The sequence below is a fragment of the Nycticebus coucang genome, chromosome 3 (genome assembly GCF_027406575.1).
Source record: "Nycticebus coucang isolate mNycCou1 chromosome 3, mNycCou1.pri, whole genome shotgun sequence".
NCBI lineage: Eukaryota > Metazoa > Chordata > Mammalia > Primates > Lorisidae > Nycticebus > Nycticebus coucang.
Window position 1 is genome coordinate 150,568,652 of NC_069782.1, and position 24,661 is coordinate 150,593,312.

The 24,661-nt window shown below is 47.3% G+C and overlaps 1 protein-coding gene across 11 annotated transcripts in view; it reads left to right on the plus strand.

The window, feature by feature from the left end:
• The window catches only part of TACC2 (transforming acidic coiled-coil containing protein 2), a 219,412-nt gene that overhangs the window by 98,878 nt on the left and 95,873 nt on the right, over positions 1–24,661 (plus strand). For 10 of the 11 annotated variants that reach the window (XM_053583970.1, XM_053583974.1, XM_053583971.1 and 7 more), the window contains 2 exons: positions 13,175–13,300; positions 22,741–22,878. In XM_053583970.1, the coding sequence (XP_053439945.1) occupies positions 13,175–13,300; positions 22,741–22,878 (264 nt within the window). The remainder of the gene's footprint in view (positions 1–13,174; positions 13,301–22,740; positions 22,879–24,661) is intronic. The other variant, XM_053583976.1, reaches the window with a different exon arrangement.

Sequence of the window (24,661 nt, forward strand, 5' to 3'; positions counted from 1 at the left end):
CATTGTCACTCACTGGACTGTGTGGCTTCTCCAAGCACCTGGATGGGTTTATATTTTCATCTTTTTAGAAGAACAGTGGCTGCTGTTCCTCTGTCCTGTTCTCCTGGAATATTTCTCTCTCCTTTGAGCTTATCTTAGAACTTAGTCCTTGGGCTTGTGAATATTGATGGATGTGGGAATGGTAGCCTGATTTTAGGGGGTGATTAAGTTGTATATGAGGGCAAGAAGGTTCCCTTTCCCTCCCTCTCCCCTCTCTTGCCTCCAGTGAGGTCTCCTGGCAGCTGGAGCTTGGCCCCGGCTAAGGGGATGGGCCGAGGTGGGCACTGCCCACAGCCTCCTACAAGCCAGCGTTTTGCGGCCGGCCCCAGGGTCTCAGATCAGAAAGTTGCTGGGCTGGAAGGGATCCTAGAGACTGAATAGTAAAGCCAGAGGTATGGAACCTGTAGCCTGTAGGGCACAAGGTCCTTAAGAGTGGCCTTTTGACCCAATCCAAATTTTACAGAATAAATCCTTTTATTTTTATTAATACTTTTTTTGTCTTTTATATTTTTAGTTTTTTTTTTTTTTTGGCCGGGGCTGGGTTTGAACCCGCCACCTCCGGCATATGGGACCGGCGCCCTACCTGCTGAGCCACAGGCGCCACCCATATTTTTAGTTTTTTAAATAATATATTTAAAATACCAAAGAATAAAATAAGTTTCAAGGAAACCCTCTCCCAGGTTGACTGGCATAATTAGAACATTAGTAAGCCATAAGGGCTAAATTAGTTCTAACTTCCCCCACCTGATTAGCACCACTACCACACGAGGCTGGTGGGTGAGAGTTTATGGGCGCTGAGTACACGAGTCTGTTATCAGCTGAAGTGGAATTTGTGAATAGTTGCACAGCTTGGCAGTATTTTTTAATTCTGCCTGCTTAACAGCCCATCATGTCAAAGAAGACCAGGAGAACTCTGAAGGAAGAAAACAGATTTTTTTTTTTTTTTTAATTTAGGATTGGGAATTGCAATATATCTTATTTCTGCTGAAAAGATGATTTGCCTGCTTTTTGATACTGCAGTACCAACACCAAAGAAATTCAGTGCTCATCAGCACTAAAACACTCATAAGGACCACAAATATTTTCAATTAGAGGGAGAAGCATGAAAGTTTGTATTATAAAAATTAAAGGATAAAAAGCAAAAGCAAAGACAATTCTTTTAGGCAGCAATAAGACCTGGAATTAATGCCACTGAAGCACCTTATAAAGTAGCTTATATGCTCAGGGAAGAAGAGAAGCCATTCAGCAATGTAGAACTTGTGAAAGAATGCATTGTCAAAGTTGTAGGATGTATAGACCTCATAAGGTTTCCAACTACAAACAACTGCCTCCTTCAAGGAGAACCGTAACTGGTGGCAGCAGGCATTAGCTTTCTTTCTTTCTTTCTTTCTTTTTTTTTTGTTTTTTTTTTTGAGACAGAGTCTCAAACTGTCACCCTGGGTAGAGTGCCATGGCATCACAGCTCACAGCAACCTCCAACTCCTGGGCTCAAGCGATTCTCTTGCCTCTGCCTCCCAAGTAGCTGGGACGACAGGTGCCTGCCACAATGCCCGGCTATTTTTTGGTTGCAGCTGTCATTGTTGTTTGGCGAGCTCGGGCTGGATTTGAACCCACCAGCTCAGGTGTATGTGGCTGGCGCCTTAGCCTCTTGAGCCACAGGCGCCGAGCTCAGGCATTAGCTTTCAACTCAACAGAACAACTTCATGAAATACTTCAAAAGAATAACATGTTATTCAATTGCTTTGGATGAATTAGCTGATACTATTGACTTGGCACAGGTTTTATACTTCATTCGGGTCGTACCATTTGGTAAATTTAGTGAGTGTATATATATAGACAGTGCACCTTCCATGACAGGAAAACATGAAGGGTTTATTGCACAAATTAAAAAGTGCTAACAGATCCAGATGCTCTCATTTCTTTTCATTGTATCTTGCATCAGTGAAATCTCTGTGCTAAAGCTACTATTTTAAGCTACACTTTGGGGAAAAAGTTATAAATATGGTTAACTATAGTCCTGCAAATGCAACTAAAGTTAAACAAGGAGGTATTCAGAGTGAATTTGCCATCTCATTTTAAAGTGAGTTGGTTATTACAGGGATAGGTGTCAGCCAAAATTTCATCTCTGCAAGAACAAATAATTAAATTTTATGAAAAACAGATTTAGCAATGTGAATTATTAAAAGAAGATTTTCATAAGAATGTAGCATTTCGGTGTGCTATCATGTCAAATCAAAACGACTTGACTATTTCTTTGCAAGGTAAAACTAAGTCTCCATATGCTATGTGGCAAAAAATCCAAACATTTTTTAAACAGCTATCTTTTTTCAAAACGTTTCAAAAGGAAATTTCTGCTGAATATTTTCTCTAATTAGCAAAGGTCATTGACATTGATATGTCAGGATGACATATGCAAATCATTTGAAGAATACACAGCTGTTATAGACCTATTAGTTGGAGGATACAGTGAAAGTTTCACTGACTTTGAGACATCATTATGACATCACACTCAAGTTAGCATTTCAGCTTCAACTAGTTGGTAAAGAATTACAGATAGAATTGATTTAAAGGGGCGGCGCCTGTGGCTCCAATGAGTAAGGTGCCAGCCCCATATGCTGGAGGGTGGCAGGTTCAAACCCAGCCCCAGCCAAAAACTGCAAAAAAAAAAAAAAAAAAAAAATTGAGCTCTCAGTAGATGACATTTTACTTTTTTTTTTTTTTTTTTTTTTTGTAGACAGAGTCTCACTTTATGGCCCTCGGTAGAGTGCTGTGGCATCACACAGCTCACAGCAACCTCCAACTCCTGGGCCTAAGCGATTCTCCTGCCTCAGCCTCCTGAGTAGCTGGGACTACAGGTGCCCGCCACAACTCCCAGCTATTTTTTGGTTGCAGTTTGGCCGGGGCCGGGTTTGAACCCACCACCCTCGGTATATGGGGCCGGCGCCTTACCGACTGAGCCACAGGTGCCACCCAGTAGATGACATTTTAAAGTCATTGTTTGGTGCTAAGAAAGATCCATGTGAAATATGGAAAAGTGTAGTAGAATACCCACACCTTCAAAAACATGCTTGAAAATGCTTTTTTACTTTCAACCACTTATTGCTGTGAATTTACATTCTCCTACCTAACCCAAATCAAGACACCCTTAAGGTCACAAATAACTGTTACCCATCTGAGGGTATCAGACTTCCATGCTGCAACCAAACATTCAAATGCTTTCCAACAAAAAAACCAGATGTAATAAAGTCATGAAAAGTTAACTTTAAAATTAACAAATAGCTTTCATTTTTTGAAATTTTTAAGTTCACTATAGTTAGATTTTTACAAAATAGTGTACATTTTTAAGTATTAAAGTGTCTTGAATGCAGTCTTATTTGATTATAGCTAAATTAGTGTGTCTTTCCAGCGTGGAAAAAGTTCCCCATCGTTGGTCCAAACCCTCATTTCTTGGAGAGGGGTCACCGGTAGCCCTGGGAAGAGAAGGGTCTTGTACTCCCTACCACCAGTGCTTAGCGGCACTGCCAGTGCCCTGGTTAGCTGCTCGTACTTTTTTCATAGGGAGACAGATGCTGCTCTGAGGCCATAGGGTCCCTTTGCCATGACAGCTGGAGTCAGAGCAGCCAGGATGGAGCTCAACTCAGTGTGGCGCTTGGGGGAGAGACTTTGCAAGGAAAGGGGCTCATAAACCTCAGTTCCCTTCACTTGTTGCCATTTGTATTCATTCTGAATCCACACCCCAGCTGATACATAGAGCCTGGGGAGCAGCATTTACCTCCAGTGCACACTTGGGCGGGGGAGGTGGGGTGGGGCGTGTGTACTTTGAAGCAGCACATTCGGCATTTTATGTTCAGAAAACAGCACACCCTGTGTTTGTCTTACTGATGCTGTCCTTCGTGGAGCCCTTTCCGTGTGCCAGGTGCCTTGCTACGGTAACATTTACCTGGCTGGTTTCAACAAATCCTTTCTGCTCCCTTTCTGGGCGGGACTTGCCATCTTTGACAGGTGGGGAAACTGAGAGACGTTTCTGAAGATTGCGCGGCTCTTAATTACTGGAGTGGAGTTCAGGCTTGGGCAGACTGGTCCCAGATCCTGGTCTCCTGCCCTCTGATCTGTCCTCCCACTCAAGGGGGAGTAGGGCGGCATTTTATTTCTCATTTACTAAAGCTTCAGGGCCTTTCAGGAGTGTACAAGAAATGTTCAAGACCTTTAAAAAGTTTGGCTTCAAAATGTGAAAAGCACAGCTCATAAATGAAGTGGGCAAGTGTGCAATTTCAAGTGTCCACAAAGCGTCAGGTTGCATCAAGCTCATTGGCTCCCAGTGGCTCTACCTCCTCCTTCGTTCATTCCAGTGAAGGTGTTACTGACTCTGGGCTCCTCCTTTATTGCTAGGGGTGTTGGCAGGGGTGGGAGGTGTGATCTGCCTTCTAGCCCTGCCAGAGGTGTCCATGGCCTCCCTGCCTCCCAGGCTGGGTCACTGAACTCTGGACAGGTAGCCGCGATGGGCCAGCTGGCGGCAAGACCCAGGGAGGAGCTCGGGTTTCCAGATGAGCTCAGTGGTAGAAGCCTGGGCTCTGGCCATGTCTCTGCCGCATCACTTAAGTTGACTGCCTTCTTCACGGGTGACGAGGAGGCATAAAAGGCAGCATTTGGCAAAGCTCTAAGATACCGTACAATTATAAATAGCTTTGTATTTTTTAAATTCCTTTTTTAAAAACCGAAGGCCGAATCTTAAAATTACTGGAGGAGTGGAGAATCTTTCTGTTCTCCCGCTGTGGGCTCTAGGATCATTTCTCCAGGCAGCTTGTCCCAGGGTCCCAGGGGAGATGTCTTCCTGTTCCTTAGCTGGCACCAGGCCCAGAGAATGCCGTGGGATGTCCTGGACCCTGTGCTCTTGGATGTGTGTCCAAATCCTGACTCTGTCCTCTCCAAGGGGAAGGGCTCCATGAGCGAGGGCAGCCAAAGCCCTTCTCACAACGCCTGGCCAATGTCAGCTGCTCTTATAATTATTGCCATTGTCTTAATACTTTAAATGTGTAATTATTTAAATGTGCTATAGTATTTCATATCTAGTATAGTTTTATCACTAGCAATAAAGCAGCATGCTTGAGACCTTGGTGAAGTCCCTTGACTTTGAGGGTCTTGAGTTCTTACTCTGCCTCTGAGAGAAACTGACGTCTCTTCTTAGGAATCTTATTACCCACCCAGCCTCACCCATATACCTGGCCTGTGGGGATGCCAGGCCACATTTGTCCCACCTCATTTGACAGATCTAGGAAAGGCAGTTATTCTCCATCGTAAACAGCCTGAGTGCCCTGAGGAGGTACGGCAGGCCACAGAGCTGCTGGGTCTGTCTGCCCCTCACTCCCAAAGGGTGAGTGCTTTGTCTCAGAGGCCACGCACAGCTCTGAAAAAGACGTGCGTGTGCTTGTGTGTTGTGATGCCTGCACTCTGGGGTCTAACTTCTGACCTTTGCTAGCTGGGTCATGCCTAGCTCAGAACCAGCCACAGCTCATGAAGACGTGGCTCTCCAAAGATCCCACTTTGCTGATTTATGACAGGCTTTGCTTCTCTTTTCAAAAAAGGAGTGAACAGATGTGAGCATCACAGGACTCTGTTCTAGCTGTGTGGGTGACAGCTACACCAGTGCTCCTGCGTGGGACGTGTGGCTTTCAGAGAGCCCAGCCCCAAGTTTGGTTGCTGCACCGTCATTTTATGAGTTGTATATTATTCGATTTGTATGTGGATGACGTTGAAGTAGCACATCAAAACCACAGGCTCATAGATGTTATTGTGTAGAATGATGTCAATTTATAGTGAATTAAACAAGGGGCTTCATTTAAAGACAAGTAAATCTGTAATGCTCATTAATGATAAGTAAAAAACACAGAAGGCCTCAGGTTTTGTGTGTGAGGCATGCAGTTAATAACATGGCACTCCAACAGATTTGACGTTCAAAACCCGGATCATCTTTGAGTGTTGCCCATGTCCCTTCCTTCCACATTTGCTGTTGGGTGGCCATCACAAAGCCTTTGGAAGGACTAACTCTGCCGCCTCCGCAGTGGCCTGAATGCTCCAAAGCTCGGAGTTTGGCTGCCTCTCCCACATTTCCTCACCCCGCCCCCAGTTATGCTTCTCTGGGGCGCAGGCATCATATTCTGAACACTCTACCACTGGCCCACTCCTAAGTCTTTGCTGCTCCAGGACAACCAGCTCGTGTCTGTCCTTCTGGGGTTCTGTGGCCCTTTCCACGTTGGCCCTGGCCCCACCTGTCCTGTTGAGGGGACACATCATGCTCTGTTCTCTGGCCCCACGGCAAGCTCCATGGGTGCTGGGGAGTGGTGCCCTGCCTGCCTGCCTTTGCTCCAGAGAATTTTGTTGGTTTGTTGCTGGATACAATTTCCAATTGACAAAAGAGTTGCAAGAATAGTTCCCAAAACTCCCATATCCCCTCTACCCAGGTTCCCAACTGTTGCCATTCAGCACAGGGGCACTGTCCTTCATCCTCTCTGTGTATATACTATGAAATATAAATGTATCTGTACATAGGTGTCTATTACTGTTAATCTTCTTTTGAATTATATAAACAAGCTGCAGACATGAAGCTGCCACCCACTAAAAAAACAAAAACCAAATAAAACTCGCTGCAAACTCCAGTTGTCTATTTTCCCCAAACAAGGACACTGTCCAGCACAATGCCACTGCATCCATACAACTGGGAAATCACTGTCCGGTCCTCAGAGCCCACTCCAGTCCACCAACACTGTCCCTTTCTCCCACCGACCCAAAATTTAATCGAAAACCTGTGTCCACTCTGGGTCGTTCCTGCTGACCCTCCATCCCTCTGGATGATGCCGCCGTCTCTCATGACCTTTAAGAGCACAGCTGTTTCATACTAGAAGTCCCTTAACTTGTGTCCATCTAGTTTTCTTATTACCAGACTCTGGCCACCTGTTTGAGCAGGGATTTTGCAGAAGTGGCACCTGGGGGGCACAGGGTCTGACCTCCCTCCATCAGAGACGGTCAGTCTTGGTCAGGGGCCACCAGGTTTCTGCATACAAAGGCATCATTTTCTCCTTCGTAATCAATAGCATTTAGTGGGAAAAGGTACTCAACGACCACCCCAGTCTTCTTCACTTCTTTATACCCTTACCCACCTGCCTTAGCACCTTTCAATGGCTCCTGCCTGAAATCACCACCACTATGGTGGAGCTTAATTAGTGATTTTCCCTTTGCATCCTTCCTCCCTCCCAAATGCTCTAACCAGCTGGCATTTTATTGTGAGGCAGGGCTTTCCCTCCTCCCTCACTGATTCATTTGTTCACATCTTCATTTATAGCTATATGGACTCAGACATCATTGCTTTATTCAGTGGGTTATAATCCATTACTGCCTTGGATTTTTTTTTATTATTATTTAATGCTCCAGTAGTCCCAGATTTAGCAGTGACAGCACCTTTGAGATGGTTCTTCTGTCCTTTGATGTGACTCCCCTCAGGAGACAGAGCTGCGAAGTAGATGGGCGTCTATGTGTTTACCCATGTGCATACACGCGGGCACACAGCCCACCAAGCTGGCCAGTTCTGTATTTATCTGACACTTCGGATTACAGCCCAGCCCTGAGGGGACTGTGGAGCCAACCACCTCTGTACATGCAGTCTTTGACTGCGAGAGCCTGACTCCCATTATTCCCCATATGGCTTTTATTACTAGTTTTGCTAATCTCCCCATAGGTAATAATGTCCTTAAGACCTCCTGCCACCTCCTCCTCCCTTTCTGCCCCAGCCTGCCTCCTCCATGGGAAGGGAAGGGGAGCCTAGTGGCTGTCCAGCAGACCCATCTGGGAGAGAGGGAGGGAGAAGCTCTCTGATCTGGAAAGCCCTTTGTACACATTGGCCTATTGAAGCCTTTGCTTGCTTCAGCTATTCCGGTCGGGGGACCTTCCCAGACGGCCCCAGCCTGATCTGTGGCAGTTTGTTCTTCTGTTATCACCTGCTATGGTCTGAATGTTTGTGACCCACCCAAAATTTGTATGTCAACATCCTGATCCCCCAGGTGACGAGATAGGAGGTGGGGCCTTTGGGAGGTGATCAGGCCATGTGGGCAGAGACCTTGTGAATAGGATTAGCGCCATTATAAAAGAGGCCCCAGAGAGCCGCTGTGGCTCTTCCGCCACTCCAGAAGGCAGTGAGAAGGAGCCAGGAACCAGGACAGGGTCCTCACTACATGCTGAGCGTGCTGGCGCCTTGATCTTGGACTTCCCAGCCTCCGGAACTGTGAGCAATGCATTTCTGTTGTTTACAAGCCTCCAGGTCTCTGGGATTTTGTTGTAGAAACCTGAAGGGACACAGACGCCACCCTTCATAGTTCTCCTTGCCTTAGACTTCCCATTTGTCCTGCTCTGGATTAGTCTGTCAGCCCTGGAGTGTGCGATCCCTGTGTGATGCCTGCTCCTGCCGCTGTGGGCTTTACTGTGGCATGGGTCATGTGTAGTATGGAAGATTTTGGCTTTTTAGGCTGAAACGGGAGCGTCTTCCTCTTCAGGCAGAGCCTGCTCTGTCCCAGTCTCTGAAGTGGGTGACTCATGGCTCTTTGGAAAAGCACTTGTTGACAGTACAAGTTCCCTCCCTCACATTCCAGTGGCAAATCAACCCTTTGCTGGCCTGACTAAATTTATAGTGGGCTGCATCCAACAGCTGGTGGCAGCAGCTGGTGGTTAAAATCTGAAAAATATTTCAGTCACTCTGGTCCCAGAACCACCACCGGCAGAATTTAGAAACCATTTGTAGCCTCTTATAGTTAGTCTGAGAAGAGCTGTGTTTTATAAGAATCTCTCGGCTTGGCGCCTGTGGCTCAAGCAGCTAAGGCGCCAGCCACATACACCTGAGCTGACGGGTTCGAATCCAGCCCAGGCCCGCCAAACAACAATGACGGCTGCAACCAAAAAAAAAAAAAAAAAAAAGCTGGGCGTTGTGGCAGGCCCCTGTAGTCCCTGCTACTTGGGAGGCAGAGATAGGAGACTCGCTTGAGCCCAGGAGTTTGAGGTTGCTGTGAGCTATGATGCCACGGAACTCTACCCAGGGCAACAGCTTGAGGCTCTGTCTCAAAAAAAAAAAAAAAAAATCTCTCCATTTCCCCAGAAATCAGCTCTCACCCCTCCTTGGCCATCTGGAAAATAACCAGATTACTAGGCCCGTGGAGCTGATGGTACAAGGTGAATTTGACAACTTACATTTTTTTAGCAGTTTCATACGTATGATATGTTACGACCTAATGCATATGTACGTATATACACACATGTATATTTTGAAATTATCTGGCATGGGAAGTTTATAGATCCTTATTCAGAACTTATTAACTTCTTTTTTTTTTTTTTTTTTTTTTTTTTTTTTTGAGACCGTCTCAAGCTATTGCTCTGGATAGAGTGCCATGGCCTCATAGCTCACAGCAACCTCAAACTCTTGGGTTTAAGTGATTCTCTTGCCTTAGCCTCCCAAGTAGCTGGGACTACAGGCGCCTGCCACACGCCTGGCCATTTTTTGTTGTGGTTGCCATTGTTGTTTTAGCTGGCCCAGGCCGAGTTTGAACCCGCCAGCCTCAGTGTATGTGGCCAGGCACCCCACCCATGGAGAGCGCCGCCAGAACTTATTAATTCTTGATTTACATACTATTCTAACACCCTCAGCTATGTTCCTTAGTCTGTAGTCTGTTATAAGCAGAAAACTGGAAGGCATAACATAGCAAGAAGAGGTGAGTGATTTGGTAAGCAAAAGGGACAGCTGACTGCCTGAGCAGGCGGGACAGCCTCAGTCAGACCCTTAGGAATCATGCAGTCTAGTACCTCCACTTTTCCAGACTGAAAAGCTAAAGCTCAGAGGAATCCCCTGGCTCAGGCCCCACAGTGGGGCTTGACTTCCTATGCGACTATTGTTTGGGGTGCCATAGCACACTTCCTCACTTACATCACAGTTGCTTAAGGTGCTTGAATGTCATAGATTCAAGAGCCTCTGTTTACAAAAAAGCAGGGAGGTGTTTATGCATTGAAAGATAATTCCTTCCAAAGAGTTAAGCTAACAATGCCATCATGTAGCCCATGTAGGCGGAGATTCATTATACAAAATCCTCTTCGCTGGGGCTGCATTTTCCCCAGTGATGCCAAAAGAGTGAGGCATGGCTGTGTTCCCACCTGGGAATGAGGCTGACAAGTCTAGGTTCTCGCAGTGGAAAATATGAATACAGCAGTTGGGGAGAGACGGCATTGTTCTAATTGTCTCCATCTCTTAAAGCTTTCACTGAGTTATGAATTGAAATTATTCCCTGGCACTTAAAATATTTCTTAAATATGTTTTCTTCTTTATTTTGATTAAAAAAGCAATACATATGGAGCACAGAACTAGAAAATAGAGAGAAATTCCACAAAGAAGAAAAAACACTTACAATTTCACTACTGAAAGAGAATTACTACCCACACCTTGGCTAACCATGTTGCTTGCTTTTTCGTTCAGCCTGTTGCTTGCTTTCTGTGTGTGTTTATATGTGTGTATACTATACATGCACACGTGTATACACATGTAGATTGATACATATATACACACAACATCTGGACCATGCTGCCCATAGCTTTTTTAAACCTATTTTCGGTTAATAAAGATTGTGTTTGCATCTAGATACATGCAGATTTACCTTATTTTTAAAATAGCTACAAATGAATATGTTCTATGGCTATGCCTTAATTTGATGAACTGTCCCCTACGTGGACACATTGGTCATTTTTGGATTTTGTGCTATCGTGGTCATAGCTGTGATCAGCACCTTTGCACACACCCTTAATCATTTCCTTAAAATAAATTCTTGGAAGTATGGTGGAAACAGAGTCTTTTATGGCCTTCAGTAAGTTGCCAAAACTCCTGGGCTCTGTTTTTCCACTCCGGTTTTATGGCTTTGGAAAGTCATTATTGCCTGTAGTTTAGGCTTTTACAAATTGTGGAAGACAACAGAGACGTCCGGGCCCTGCCATGCCCCCACCTCCACGCTCCCTTCTTTTTCTTGCACCGATTTCTCTGCCTCCCTGGGCTTGATCATAGGGCTCTGGGATCTTGTTCTGGGGGAATTAGAATGGTGGGTGGGAAGATGGAGAATGAGAGGGGAGTGTGGGCACACACATGTCTAGTCCAGTGCTATTGAGAGTATGGTTTCGGGAGTTAACCCTGAGCCTCCCCACTCTTGCTCATCTCAACAGCAAGGCAGCTATTTGTGGCTGAACATTCAGTAGAAGCTTTGGGCTGGTTCTCTAGCTTAGGGTCAAGTCCCAGTTCCTCGCCTGGCCTTTGTGATCTGGCTCCTGCCTGCCTCTCTCCCCTGCAGTGCCCCGTTCTTTATCTACACCTTGGTTTCAGTGACCTTTTGTGGTTCCTCCAGGAGGCCAGACTCCTTTCTGGTTTAGGGCCTTCCAATATGTGGCTCCCTGCACTGGGAAGCTGGGGATGGTGATGGTCACTGTTCCTTTCTCTGACTCTTCGACCTTTGGGACACAGCCACATGTGATGACGAGCAGCGTGGCTCCTGGGGTCAGGCTTGGGTTCATAGTCTGGTTCTGCCACTTACCTGCTGTGCAACCATGGACAAGTTGCTTAGCCTCTCTGTGCCTTAGTTGCCACATCTGTACAAGGGGATTAATAATGGCACCCACTCCACAGTGTAGTTGTTAAGTATCAAATACAGTGATATCTGTAAGCACCTAGAACAGACCTTGATCTCGTGCATAGCAAATATCAGAAAACACCTGCTATCACTTAGCTGGTCTGCTGGCCTCTGAACTCTTCATGCAGCAAGAAGTTTTCCCTGACCCCCTAGGGGCCAGGAACTCTTAGTTTGTTTTCTCATAGCCAACTGTACGCACTTCCCTTCTTATCACTCCAATTGTTACTGAATAAATAAGCATTTTGTAAAATGTCTGACTCTTGCCTGAGACTGTAAAAAGGTCTGTGAGGGCATGAGCGTGTCTCTTTTTCACAGCAGAGGGTTGGCTTTCACTGAGTATCTGCTCATGGAGTGGGAAGAATGGTCCTACTGCTATGGCTACAGAGCAAAGTTTGTGGGAAGGAAAGTCACTCATGGACCTCCCTGATGAAATGATAGGACAGAGCCCATCCCGAGAGGGCTTTCCCCATAGAGTGGTCTGACTGGTCGCTGTGGACATGTCCATCTGAGTTCCAGAGCCCCTCTGTTCTTGGAGGTTGTCTAGGGTAGACCTTTTCAATTGATGAGGACCAGTGCTGTTTTGTTTGTTTGTTTTTGTAGAGACAGACTCTCACTCTACCCTCGGTAGAGTGCCATGATGTCACAGGACTCACAGCCACCTCCAGCTCTTGGGTTTTTGTGAATTCTCCTGCCTCAGCCTCCAGAGCAGCTGGGACTACAGGCGCCCACCACAACACCTGGCTACTTTTTGGTTGCAGTTTAGCCAGGGCTGGGTTTGAACCCGCCACCCTCGGTATATGGGGCTGGCGCCCTACTCACTTAGCCACAGGCGCCACCCACCAGTGCTGTTTTTAATTTCTAACTCGTTGTAGGTAAAAACTTTTAAAAAAAAATAATTAAATGAATTACTAGAAAAATGAAACCAAGCCCAAGGCCAGGATTTCTTATCCTCTGCATTTTTTTGTTTTTTGGTTTTTTTCTTACCCTGTGGATTATTGATGTTTTGAGCCAGCACATCTTTTGTCCTGGTGGTGTCCTGTGCGTGTATGGCAGCGCCCTTGGCTTCCACCCTCTGCATGTAGCACCCTTCCACCCCAAAGTTGTAACAACTGCAGATTTCTCCACACGTTTCCAGTGTCCTCAAGGGGGAAAACATCACCCCTGGTAGAGCGCCACTGACCAAGACCTGCAAAATACAAGTCCTGACTTTATTATTAGATTCAGCAAGTTGCTATGAAGGTTTCTAAACATTCTGGATTTCTCTTCTTACCATGTTGTGGACTGGAGACTGTGGACCACACTTTGAGCAGAACCAGACTCAGCTTTCATAGAAGGGGAAACTGAGGACGCACTCAGGGTCCAGATATAATGTGCTATTTTAACACATTTAAAATTTGTAGGAGTATCTCTGAGTGTTGGTGTGCTGCTTCTCTCCCCAGTTCACCTGTAGCCGATGATGTCATCCCGCTTGCTGCTCCCACAGACTTGGACAGCTGGCCCTTAGCTGTGCCTTCCTACCACGGTGACGTTGTCGGCCTGGTCTCTAGGGATCTGACAACCCAAAGGTACGATGAGGGCTGGACCCTGGGCCAGTCTCTGAGGCCGTGTCCCTCCTTGCCCTCCGGTCTTCTCTCCTGCAGTTCCAACCCCCCACCCATCCTGAACAGCTGTGTGCCGGGGCTGTGGCTCTTCTGTGCCCTAGGAGTGATCTGAGCAGATAGGAGGACCCTCCCCAGTGGTCATTATCGGTACTGTGCCCGTGCAGACTTCAGGGGCCTTTGTGGAAATAGAAGTCTTCCCGGGAGACTGCGCTGCCCATGCTTTCTCAGGGAGTGGTTCCTTTAGCTGTCTTCTGGCCGCCTGGCATGTGCCCTGGGTTGGCTGCTTGTTGTGGTCAGAGAACAGAGGAGTCAGCAGCATGTGCAAGACCAGGTCCTGGCACCTTCGCTCAGCGCAGGGGCTGGAGCCTGCCCTGTCCTTCCCCATCACCTCCCACCAGCCTTCCTTCTCCTCAGCCTTGGCGCCCCAGCAGCCCCACGCTAATTCAGGCTTCAGGGTAATGGACAGGGCAGGAGGCTGCAGGCCAGAGAAAGAGGTTCTGAGGCAGCTCTATATCAAGGTGGCATTCTGGGTGTTTCTTTTACAGGCAGAAGTCTGCCACAGTTCTTAAGTATCAATTTCACTTTTTAAAGAAGAAACCCTGGCCAGGCAGGAGGCACTGGATCCTCCCCTGGCAGAGCGTTGGAAGAGCCAGGCTTCCTTGTCACACCACACTCTGGGGCCTTCCTGTGTCCCTGTGGGGCTCTCTCAAGCTGCCTGTATTTTGTGCAGGCATTTGGTGAACAATCCCTGCTCCTATCAGAACAGAACCTTTTCCACAAAGCCAGTAAAAACGAAGACACGATACAACTCTGGGGGACCCCTGGGTCAAGGCAATGTCGTTCAGGTGCTATTGTCACCTGGATATATGCTCAGTGACACCAGGAAGGCACCAACCCTCTCCTTCCTCAGTGTTCCCTCTGGGTTCTGGCCATTCTTCTTGACTTTAATCATGGCTGCAAGAACACAGGGTCCACCTGAGTCTTTCCATGGGAAGAGAAAGCCAAGAAGCTGACCATGTCTCAGGACTGACAACATCTCTGTTTAGCCCTGGGATTACTCTGTGATCCCAGATGGGAGCAGGGAATGTTCAACAAATGCCTGCACAGAATACAGCCGATCTCTTATATTCTCACATTCCATATTTGTGAGCTTGCCTTCTTGCTAAATTTTATTTATTACCCCAGAATCAACACTCATGGCTCTTCGTCAACCATTTTCAGACATGCAGAGAAAGGCAAAAAATGTGAGTCACCCCTGCCCCCATGCTGAGGTTGAATAAGACAGTGATCTTGCTCCACTTTTGTGTTACAGCTCTCATGCTGCAAACAGGTGTCTTTTTCATGGTATATTTAGTGCCACATTTTTGTATTTTTGTGCTTATTATTGGAGATTTATGCTGTTTAAAATGACCTCCAGGCACAGTGATGAAGTGTCTCCTAGGTGCAAAGAGGCCGTAGTGGGCCTCAAGGAGAAGGTGATGTGTGTCAGAGAAGCTCCCTCTGGCACGAGTTCCAGTGCCTTTGGCGTGAGCTAAATGATAATGAATCAACATTGTATATTAAATAAGATGTCTTCAAACAGGAACACACATAGAACAGGTTATGTTTTGCTCGGTTGTCCGGTGAAAATGTGTTCGAAGGCTCACCGGAACCTAGCCCGATATTTCCTCTAGGAGCAAAGGCTCCATGTGCACTAATTCAGCCTTCCTGATGACTTTGTAGAACATTACTGTGTGCAGCAAGGGTCAGCTGCACTTAACTTTGTCGGAGTAACTAAGGAGGGTACTCTGGGTGTGCAGTGGGATCATTTTGCCCTCAGAAGTGCCCGTCTCCCCAGCCACTCTGCACTTTCCGCTTCAAGTGAGGACAGAGGCAGAGTGGGATGGGGAGCTGGGTAGAGGGGAAGGCTCGTGAGACATTTGCTTCGTGCAGTAGCAGGGTTTGTAGTTTAAATTATTTATTTATTTATTTATTGTTGGGGATTCATTGAGGGTACAATAAGCCAGGTTACACTGATTGCATTTGTTAGGTAAAGGCCCTCTTGCAATCATGTCTTGCCCCCAGAAGGTGTGGCACACACCAAGGCCCCACCCACCTCCCTCCTTCCCACTTTCTGCTCCCCCCCATAACCTTAATTGTCATTAATTGTCCTCATATCAAGATTGAGTACATAGGATTCATGCTTCTCCATTCTTGTGATGCTTTACTAAGAATAATGTCTTCCACTTCCATCCAGGTTAATACGAAGCATGTAAAGTCTCCACTTTTTTTACTAGCTGAATAGTATTCCATGGTATACATATACCACAGCTTGTTAATCCATTCCTGGGTTGGTGGGCATTTAGGCTGTTTCCATATTTTGGCGATTGTAAATTGAGCTGCAATAAACAGTCTAGTACAAGTGTCCTTATGATAAAAGGATTTCTTTCCTTCTGGGTAGATGCCCAGTAATGGGATTGCAGGATCAAATGGGAGGTCTAGCTTGAGTGCTTTGAGGTTTCTCCAGACTTCCTTCCAGAAAGGTTGTACTAGTTTGCAGTCCCACCAGCAGTGTAAAAGTGTTCCCTTCTCTCCACATCCACACCAGCATCTGCAGTTTTGAGATTTTGTGATGTGGGCCATTCTCCCCGGGGTTAGATGGTATCTCAGGGTGGTTTTGATTTGCATTTCTCTAATATATAGGGATGATGAACTTTTTAATGAGATTTAAATTTTAAAAATTTAATTACTGTTTTTAAAAGGGAGGCTGGAGAGGAAAACCAAGTGCAGGTTTTTCTTTTCCTTTCCCCGGTTCCTGGTAATTCTTTGGTGCCTCAATTGCAAGAGCTCTTCTTTGTGAATGGCTGGTAAAGGGAGAGGGCACCTCCTCTGTCTCTGGGATATTTCATAAATAAAATGAAAAGGATTTGACACACCCCTCTTTATTGTTGAAGCCACAGGAGGACATCAAAACTTGCTCCCTTCTCAGGGAAAAGGCCATGAAGGTTCTTGGGCACCTGTGCTTCCATTTTGCTTTCAGCATCTCCAGTTGACAGAAAGCTGGGCCCAGATCTTCCAGAACATTTGACAAAGAACTAGACTGCCTATGCCCCCTTGGACTCTCATCTATTCAGGTTTTGTTTTTTTTTAAAGAATGGTTTTTCAAATGAAACCTTCCAGCTGTACCACCATTTATTAAACAGGGAAATTGGGTGTTCTGAGAACCTCCTGTGCTTTTCCTATGGTCAAGAATCTATCCACAGAGCTCTCCTGAGACCTTGAAGATTCCCATTGACATAGCAAGAAAATCACTCACCTGACTCAAGTCTGTGGTGTCATCATAGCTCACAGCAACCTCAAATTCTTGGGCTCAAGTGATCCTCCTACCTCAGCCTCCCAAGTAGCTGGAACTACAGGTGCCCGCCACAATGCCTGGCTAGTTTTTCTTTTTGTAGTAGAGATGTGGGTCTCACTTTGGCTCAGGCTGGCCTCAACCTCTTAAAGCAATCCTCCCATCTTGGCCTCCCAGAGTACTAGAATTACAGATATGAGCCACCATGCCTGGTCCAAGATTTAACTACTGACTCAGAAAGTCTTTTGGTTTTATCTGTTTGCACTTTAAGATTTTTTTGTCTTGCCACTTTAGTGTTGCCGCAACATAACCTGATAGTAGCCCACACTGCTGGCCTGCCCCCAGTGTCTCTGATTCAGGACATCCAGGGAGGGGCCTGAGCTGCATATCTAATAGGTTCACACACGAGCAACATGCTGCTAGTGTGGGGGACCCCTGGGTCAAGGCAGTGTTGTCCAGGTGCTGTTCTTTTCACCTGTTAACAGGTGTCAAAAGCTAATCGTGAGACACTTGACCCAGCAGCCATTGGCTAAAGTTTCTGTTCTCTGACGAAGGAGCCTGGCATGACATAGGGTGGGGTGTGTGGCTCCTGCCCAGTGTCATTGCTGCAGGAGGCAGTTTCCAAATTCGGAAGCTGAGTTTAAAAATTTTCAAATTTGAAGGCTCAAGGAATCCGTACTGACTCAAAGCTTCTGTTTTTCCCCTTGCTCCCAAATCATATGATTTATTTTGGTTTTATCTGTTTGCACTTTAAGATTTTTTTGTCTTGCTACGATAGGGATGCACAAGTGGGTTCACCTCACAAAGGTTAGTTGAACCTTTATTTAGGCAAGGACCTTACTAAAAACTGAATGGTAAAGCTGAGGAGTTATGTGTTTTAATCTTGAAAAGAGACCGACAGTGTCAGCTGTCATCCCTAAACAACAGAATTTCTTTGTACCACTTAAAAGGTACTTTGATATTCGTGAATCAAATTTATAAAACCCATAAAATGCATGTGCTTAGTGCCTGGAGCTCACCTGTGCATTTCTTCAGAACCTTCCGGTATTCGGCTGACTACTGTTAAATTGAACCACATCAATTGCCATGTTGGCAATTGCCAAATACTGTAATTTTGTATGGTTCGCACAAACATATGATCTGTTCTTGCTTTGCCTTTTCATAGTTTTTGAGCTGCTTTGTCTGTGTTGGTGGATTTTGACTTCCTGGATCAGTAGTTAAGTCTTGGGCTGGGCATGGTGGCTCATATCTGTAATTCTAGTACTCTGGGAGGTCAAAACGGAAGGATTGCTTTAGGTTATGAGGTTGAGACTAGCCTGAGCCAGAGTGAGACCCACATCTCTACTACAAATAGAAAAACTAGCCAGACATCCTGGTGGGCACCTGTAGTTCCAGCTACTTGGGAGGCTGAGGTAGAAGGATCACTTGAGCCCAAGAGTTTGAGGTTGCTATGAGTGGTGACCACGGCACTCTACCCAGGATGTGGGACTTGCCACCATGGCTGGTTGGTGTGAACTGTCTTCACGGCACTCTTCCCAAGATGACAGAGTGAGACTCTACAAAGAAAATCTTGGATGTTGAGATTAGTCTCTTTTTGTCCCTGTGTCCCTGGCCCTGTAGCCTCTGTAAGGAGGGCCTGTTCCCAGAGTGCTCAGTCCACATAAGGAAATCTTGCCCCCAGTGACAATGGCAGGAGTTCATGACCGGGATGATCCAAGCCGGTCAAAGCCTCTCCTATAGTTTTGAGATGGTGTTTATGAATTTTCTCCTGGTTATTATTTTCCTTCCTGCCTAAGTTTTGCTTAGACCAAAACTAATCTTCCTCTTCTGAACACAGACTGCCCCTGTGAAGGAAAGAGCACCAGAGGGTGCTGGGGAAGGACTGATAGGCCAGCTCAGGGCTAACTGGGCCGGAGCCACGTGCCTGCTGGAAACCCGGGGTCAGCTTTCTGGGGCAGCTGGGTGTTCATGTGCTGGTGGAGCTCGCTAGCAACTAGAAAAGTCTGGACACGTCTGCCTTGGACTTCCAGCTGATTGACCAGCACCCCTCAGCACCTTCTGATTTGGGCTTTGGAGAGTTTCAGGGGTGGCCTCGTGTTTGCAGGGACCAGGCCTGGCTTCCAAACCAGCCTCTTCTGAGCACTTTCCCTTCTGCAGCTTGCATGTCACTTGCAGTCTGAACTGAATGTTTGACCTTTCTGCTTGCCTCATTTTGTGATCACGGGCACTTGGGGAATTCAGGAAGAAAAAAATCAGAAGGCCTGTGAGTTTTGCTAAATGCCTTCCAGATGGTGACATGAGGTGGGAGATAAGACGCCTGCGTCCAGCTGGCCCCACAGGACGTAATGTGTTCAGCTTGCACTTGGGGGCCGTTATCACCCTCCCGTGACAGCCTGGATCACTTGGTATTTGTCCTTGGACAAGGGCTTAATTTGGCAACTCCAGCTGATCTCTGAAAAGAAATTTGCTACAGTTCAGTGAGGGATCATCCCAGAAGGACTCTACCCCTCTCCCCTGCTGTTGAGGAGACTTGTGAAAAGTCGGGAGGGTTTTAGGCAAAGGAAGGACCGGCTCAGAACTTGAGTAGGCTCATTCTTGTGGCTGTGGGAGCGTAGTCTGAGGGGACAAAATGGGAAGGGGCTATAGCAGGAGAACCCAGGAGTGGGTTCAAAGTGCTTGAAGGCCTGGAGAGAGGATGGATTCTGGAAGGAGGAGGTGACTCAGCAGGAAGTCCTAAGGGGCTTGTGTTGGGGGAGGGATAGGAAACCCAGAGAAGTCTGGCAGCTCCCAGTACCCTGGTGCCGGAGCCTGGCCAGCTGATGATGTCACTCAGACTAGCGGAACTGGGAGAGGAGGGTCGCAGAAGAAGAGGGGTTTGTAGGGACCAGGAGGTGTCTAAGAAAGCCCCCTATTAGCACTTGGGTGGTGAGTCACTGAGTGTCTTCCCATTGGGGCCAGATCTTTGTGGCCACTGGAGATGGGCCAACAGGCTAAGGGGGGAGGGGAGGCGCCTTTCTTCAGTGAGCCTTTGAGTCATTTGTTTGGTGCCTTTGGCTAAAGGGATGGGGCAGGAAGGGTGTGGTGTGGGGGTCAGAGCCAACTGAGGAAGAGAGGAGGAGCTGCCAGGTGGCCCCTGAGGGCAGCCAGGGGAGCTGGGGGTGGAGGGAGCTTGACTGTGCTGCCCCAGGGTTTTCTCAGGGATTTGTAGCCTTGGGGCATCCCCAGGGCTGCCTCACCCTCTTCCCTACCAGTGTTTGCAAAGATGGAGATCCTTCCTTAAAGTTTGACAGAGTGCCCTTAAACTAATAAAACTGTAAAGCAATGGTTCTCAACCTTCCTAATGCCGTGGCCCTACAGGTTGAGAATGGTTGCAAAGGATATCACCTTTCCTCAATTTGCATTAAATTAAATAAAATCTGGGTGGGCTGTGTGAGAGTGGAGGCAGGAGCCCGCCAGGGTAGTATCTGGAGACTGCTACATCTTAGACTAGTAGTTTGAGTTTGTAAGTGATTTTCATTGGTTGTGAATAAATGTTAAGCCTCTAAAGTGCAAACCTGGGCTCTCTTAAGGAGCTTAAATAATCCCTGGTAGTTTGCATTATTCATTCTTGAGTCACTCTTTTACAAAATAATTATAGCCGCTGTCCAAGATATTATGAATAGTTTGACACTGGAGGTGTTTCCACTCTGCATTTTTGCTGAGTTTTATCCCAGCACTTGTTACTTTTGTTCATTTATGGTCGTCATCCCATTTCCGTGAGGCCCAGCTCTGGCTCTGCTCCAGCACTTGGTCTCAGCCAGTTGGAACACTTGTGTTCTTGCCTGAAGCCTGTTTGTGGAGGCCCAAGAAGCCTGGAGCAGTGGACTTGCCATGGTTGTGTTATAGTTTTTTTTTTTTTTTTTTGGTGGGGGGAGGGCAGAGTTTTTCTTTGTCCCCCTTGGTAGAGGGCTGTGGCATCATAGCTCACAGCAACCTCAAACTCTTGGACTCTAGCATTCTTGAGCCTCTTGTCTCAGCCTCTTGAGTAGCTGGGACTACAGGCGCCCACCACAACGCCTGGATATTTTTTAGAGACAGGGTCTTGCACTTGCTCAGGCTGATCTCGAACCTGTGAGCTCAGGCAATCCACCCACCTCAGCCTCCCTACGGTTTGGTTTTATTTGTTTTAGGGAGACAGGAATTACACGTAAGGCCATTAATTAATACATGGACAGTGGATATTAGGTTGGCTTGAAAAGGCAGGACGTTTTGGGGGAGATTACAGGTTATAGGTATGTTTACAGATTCTTTAATTTATGATTGGTTAAAGAATGAAGCTTTGTCGAAAGGCTTGGAATGTTTTAAGTTAAGGTAGTCTGCTAATCAAAGACAAGCGGTATTACCCACACTCAAGTGATCAGTTAAGGAAATTGAGTTAATGAGGCCTTGCAGTTGTGGTTTGAGCTTTATCTTGAATAGCCTTCAGCCTGTTAATGAGCTGCAAAGGTAGCTCCAAGAATGGGGGAGGGGAGCAGGAAGAGGCATGTCTGACTGCCCTTCTCAAGGCCAGTAATTCAGCTTTAAGGTATTTCTGGGGTTCTATTGGCCACGGGGGGGGGGGTCCATTTGGTTAGCTGGGGGGAAGGTTAAGATTTTATTTCAGTTCACCAGACAAATATCTTTGTGTCAGGATGCATGGCCCCCAGGAGGAGGGAGGGGCTCAGAGGGGTATACTAGGGTAGTCTGTTAGAAGGTGGATGTGATGGTCATGATAGGGCCAGGCAGCCAGGGCTGGAGAGGACATGCAGGGCTGGCACACAGAACTGGGCACAGAGGAGAGGAACTGCTGGCCTGGAGAGGGGCGGGGACTACCATCTGAGAAGGTATCCAGTGCTGTGAGAACTGAAGGAGGCCTGGGCTGGTCAGAGCAGGAGGGCAATGAGAGGCAAGGCTGTGGTCATCAGGTCCTGTGGAATCTGCTCTGAGTGACAGGACTTAGAAGCAAGACTGAGACTCCCCTCAGGGTTGGGAGTGGGGTGCCCATGACAGCTGTCCTTCAGGCTAGGGTGCCAACCCTGCCAGCGGAACTCAAGAGGATGGGAGTGAGCAGATGTCTGAGTGACCCGGAAGCCCCTGTGTCCCGGACTTCTGCAGTCTGAGGGCTCCCTGCGGGTGTTTACCCCTAGGAGGAAAAAGTGACCCTTTACCACAGAGCTGTGGCACCTCAAATCCTGGTTGCCACCTCAGGCCTGGTTTTCAGCCCCTGGAGCTGCGTCAAGTATTCTAGCCCTGCCATCCCCAGACACACTCAGCCCTCCCAGCTTCCCTGTGGATAGCAGCAGGGAGGGCCACTGAAGCCTGGAGGGCCTCCACCCTGAGAGCTGTTCCCAAGCTTTAGCCTGTGGACAGCATTGCTAGTCTTGAGGGTTTTGCCTACAGGGAAAATCAGATCCTCTTCCGAGTTCCAAGTTTGTGCATTTTGGCTTTTGTGTGTATGGCGGGTGTTTCCCAGGACACCTCCCGTGTCTCCTCGACTGTCCAGTAGGGGGCACTCGCCCATTGCGTCGGGGCAGCACTCTGCTTTGAAAATCCACCAAGGGGTACAGCTGTCAAAGGGTCCCTGAGCAGATTCTTTGGTTACCCATCAGCCTTCTCTCCTGGACTTTTTCAGCCTCAGGTTTTTGAAACAAAGCCCAAGGAGTTTGCAAAGTTGTATTTTACCTTTTAGCACATAGCTTCATTGCCTATCAAAAACCGTTAGAAATCTTCATACAAAAATCCTCTCTTCCAAACAAAGATCAAACAAAAAAACTCACATAGAGTGTCCTGGACACCTGAGCTACCTCTGTTTAAGAAACTGCAATTCTGCAGGAGCCTACAGTGGGGAATTTAAGGGCCTGGCCTGAGAGCGGCCGCTCTGGAGCCTTAGCCTGCCCCATGTACAAGTGGAGGTCTCCTTGGGGAGCCAGGGAGGCGGCATGGTAGGTCTTTAAATAGTCCATTCCATGGTGGGCGGGTGGGTGAGCAGAGCCTGATGAATGTGCCATTAATGAGCTCAGTCCCATCTGGAATAATTCTCTCATTGTGTCCCCAGCACCTCCCCAGCTGCCACCCGTGTGGGTCCTGCTCCCTCAGCCACAGAGCACACAGCTTCTTTGCCTCCCGCGCCAGCTGGTGATGGAGTAGAAACTTCCACTCCCTCCTGCCAAGATCTGGCCAAGGATGTGAGCAGGTACTGTACAAGCTTCCCCTCTGCAGCAGCTGCCCCTGGCGATCAGGGGCCTGGTGGTCTCTACCGTAGGTCCTGGGGGAATCTGCATTTATGATGGTGCCAACAAGGTGTTGACAGTTTGGTCCCTGAGACCACATCTCTCATCATTTGGGCCATGGCTGATCCTCGTATGATGGTGGGATGCACTGCCCTGTATAGCTAGTATGTTAGGCTCATCCAGAGAGGCAGACCCAATAGAATGGGCAGATGGATGGAGGGATCTACGTGTATATATTAGGAAGAGGGATTTATTTTTGGAGATTGGCTGGTGGTTATGGGGAGCTGGCACGTCTGAAATCCACAAGGTGGGCCTACAAGCTAGAGACCCAGGAAGAGCTGATATAGCAGAGTCCGAAGGCCATCTGTGGCAAAATGCCCTCTGCCTCGGGGATCCCAGTCTGTTTCTCTAAAGGCCTTCCCCTGCTTGGATGGGGGTAATCTGCCTTACTCAGACTCTACTGATTTACGTGTTAATCTCATTTAACAAATGCCATCACAGTGACTTTGAGACAGGTTTGACCAAATGTTCAGTGACCTGGCCAAATTGACAAATGAAATTAACCATCAGAGCAAGTATTTGGAATTTCTGTGTCTGGGTAACCAGTTAGTTCTGATTACCAATCATTTTGAGCCATTAAAGCCTCCTGAAGAGTGTTCATGGGCAGTACTTTGTGGAGAGCTAGAAGCACCTGGGAATGCCAAGAAGTTCAGGCCTGTGTCCCCAGGGAGCTTCCACGAGCTGGAGAGAGACACACTGCTGAAAGCTAAGCTGTAGTTAACAGCAAGGACGTTAGGGATGCCCAACCAGTGTCCAAGTGTTGCTCTCAGAGCGAACAGGGATGGGAAGAATCACTGCACATAGGTGCGATCTGGAACACGAGGTGATGGAGGTGGGCATGGAGCATCAAAGCGCGGTACCTTCCCTGTCCATCCGCTCCGGGGTCTCCCTGCAGCTCCGTTGGTCCTGAGCCCCAGTGGGGCATGAGATTTGCCTGTGATCCCTCAGCTTGTCCTAGGCAGAGCTGGACTGGTCTGTCCCACCCCTTTAGGTTCCACTGCAGTGCCTGGTCCATCACACTCCCAGCCTTGGGCCGAGGGTGGATACACATAGGAGGTCTGCTTTTCTGGTGGCGAGAGAGTGTGAGCAGAGTATGGGGGCAGGAATACCCCCAGGTATTTAGGGAGACAATCTTGTTTGCCTTGGGCAGAGTAAGTCGTCCATCAAAATGTGTTAGAGGAATAAAATTATTCTTCTCAAATGTTCTGCCCTTTAGTTTCTTATAAAGTTAAACATAGACCCTCCACCATATGACCTACCAATCCCACTTATAGGTATTTACCTGTGAAAAATGAAAATACGTACAGTAGAACCTCTGTAAGGTGACCACCCAAGAGACTGTAACAGGCTGGTCAACATACAGATGTGGTCAGCATAAGGATCTAGGCCTACTGTACTGATATGTACATGTGGTACATGTCCAATCTATGAAAAGTATGTCTACTTAAGGAGGTGGTCAATGTAGGGAAGTGGTCAACTATGAAGATTCTACTATCTATGTCTGCTAAAACCCTATGTGCTTATATTATTAATAATTGCCCCCAAATTGAAACAGCCCAGATGTGCACCCTCTGGTGAAAGGATCAGCACGTAGGTAGTATGTCTACTCTGTGAAGTTTGACTCAGCAATAAAGAGGAACAAACTGCTGATTCATGCAACACAATCAATGAATCTTAGGTGCATTA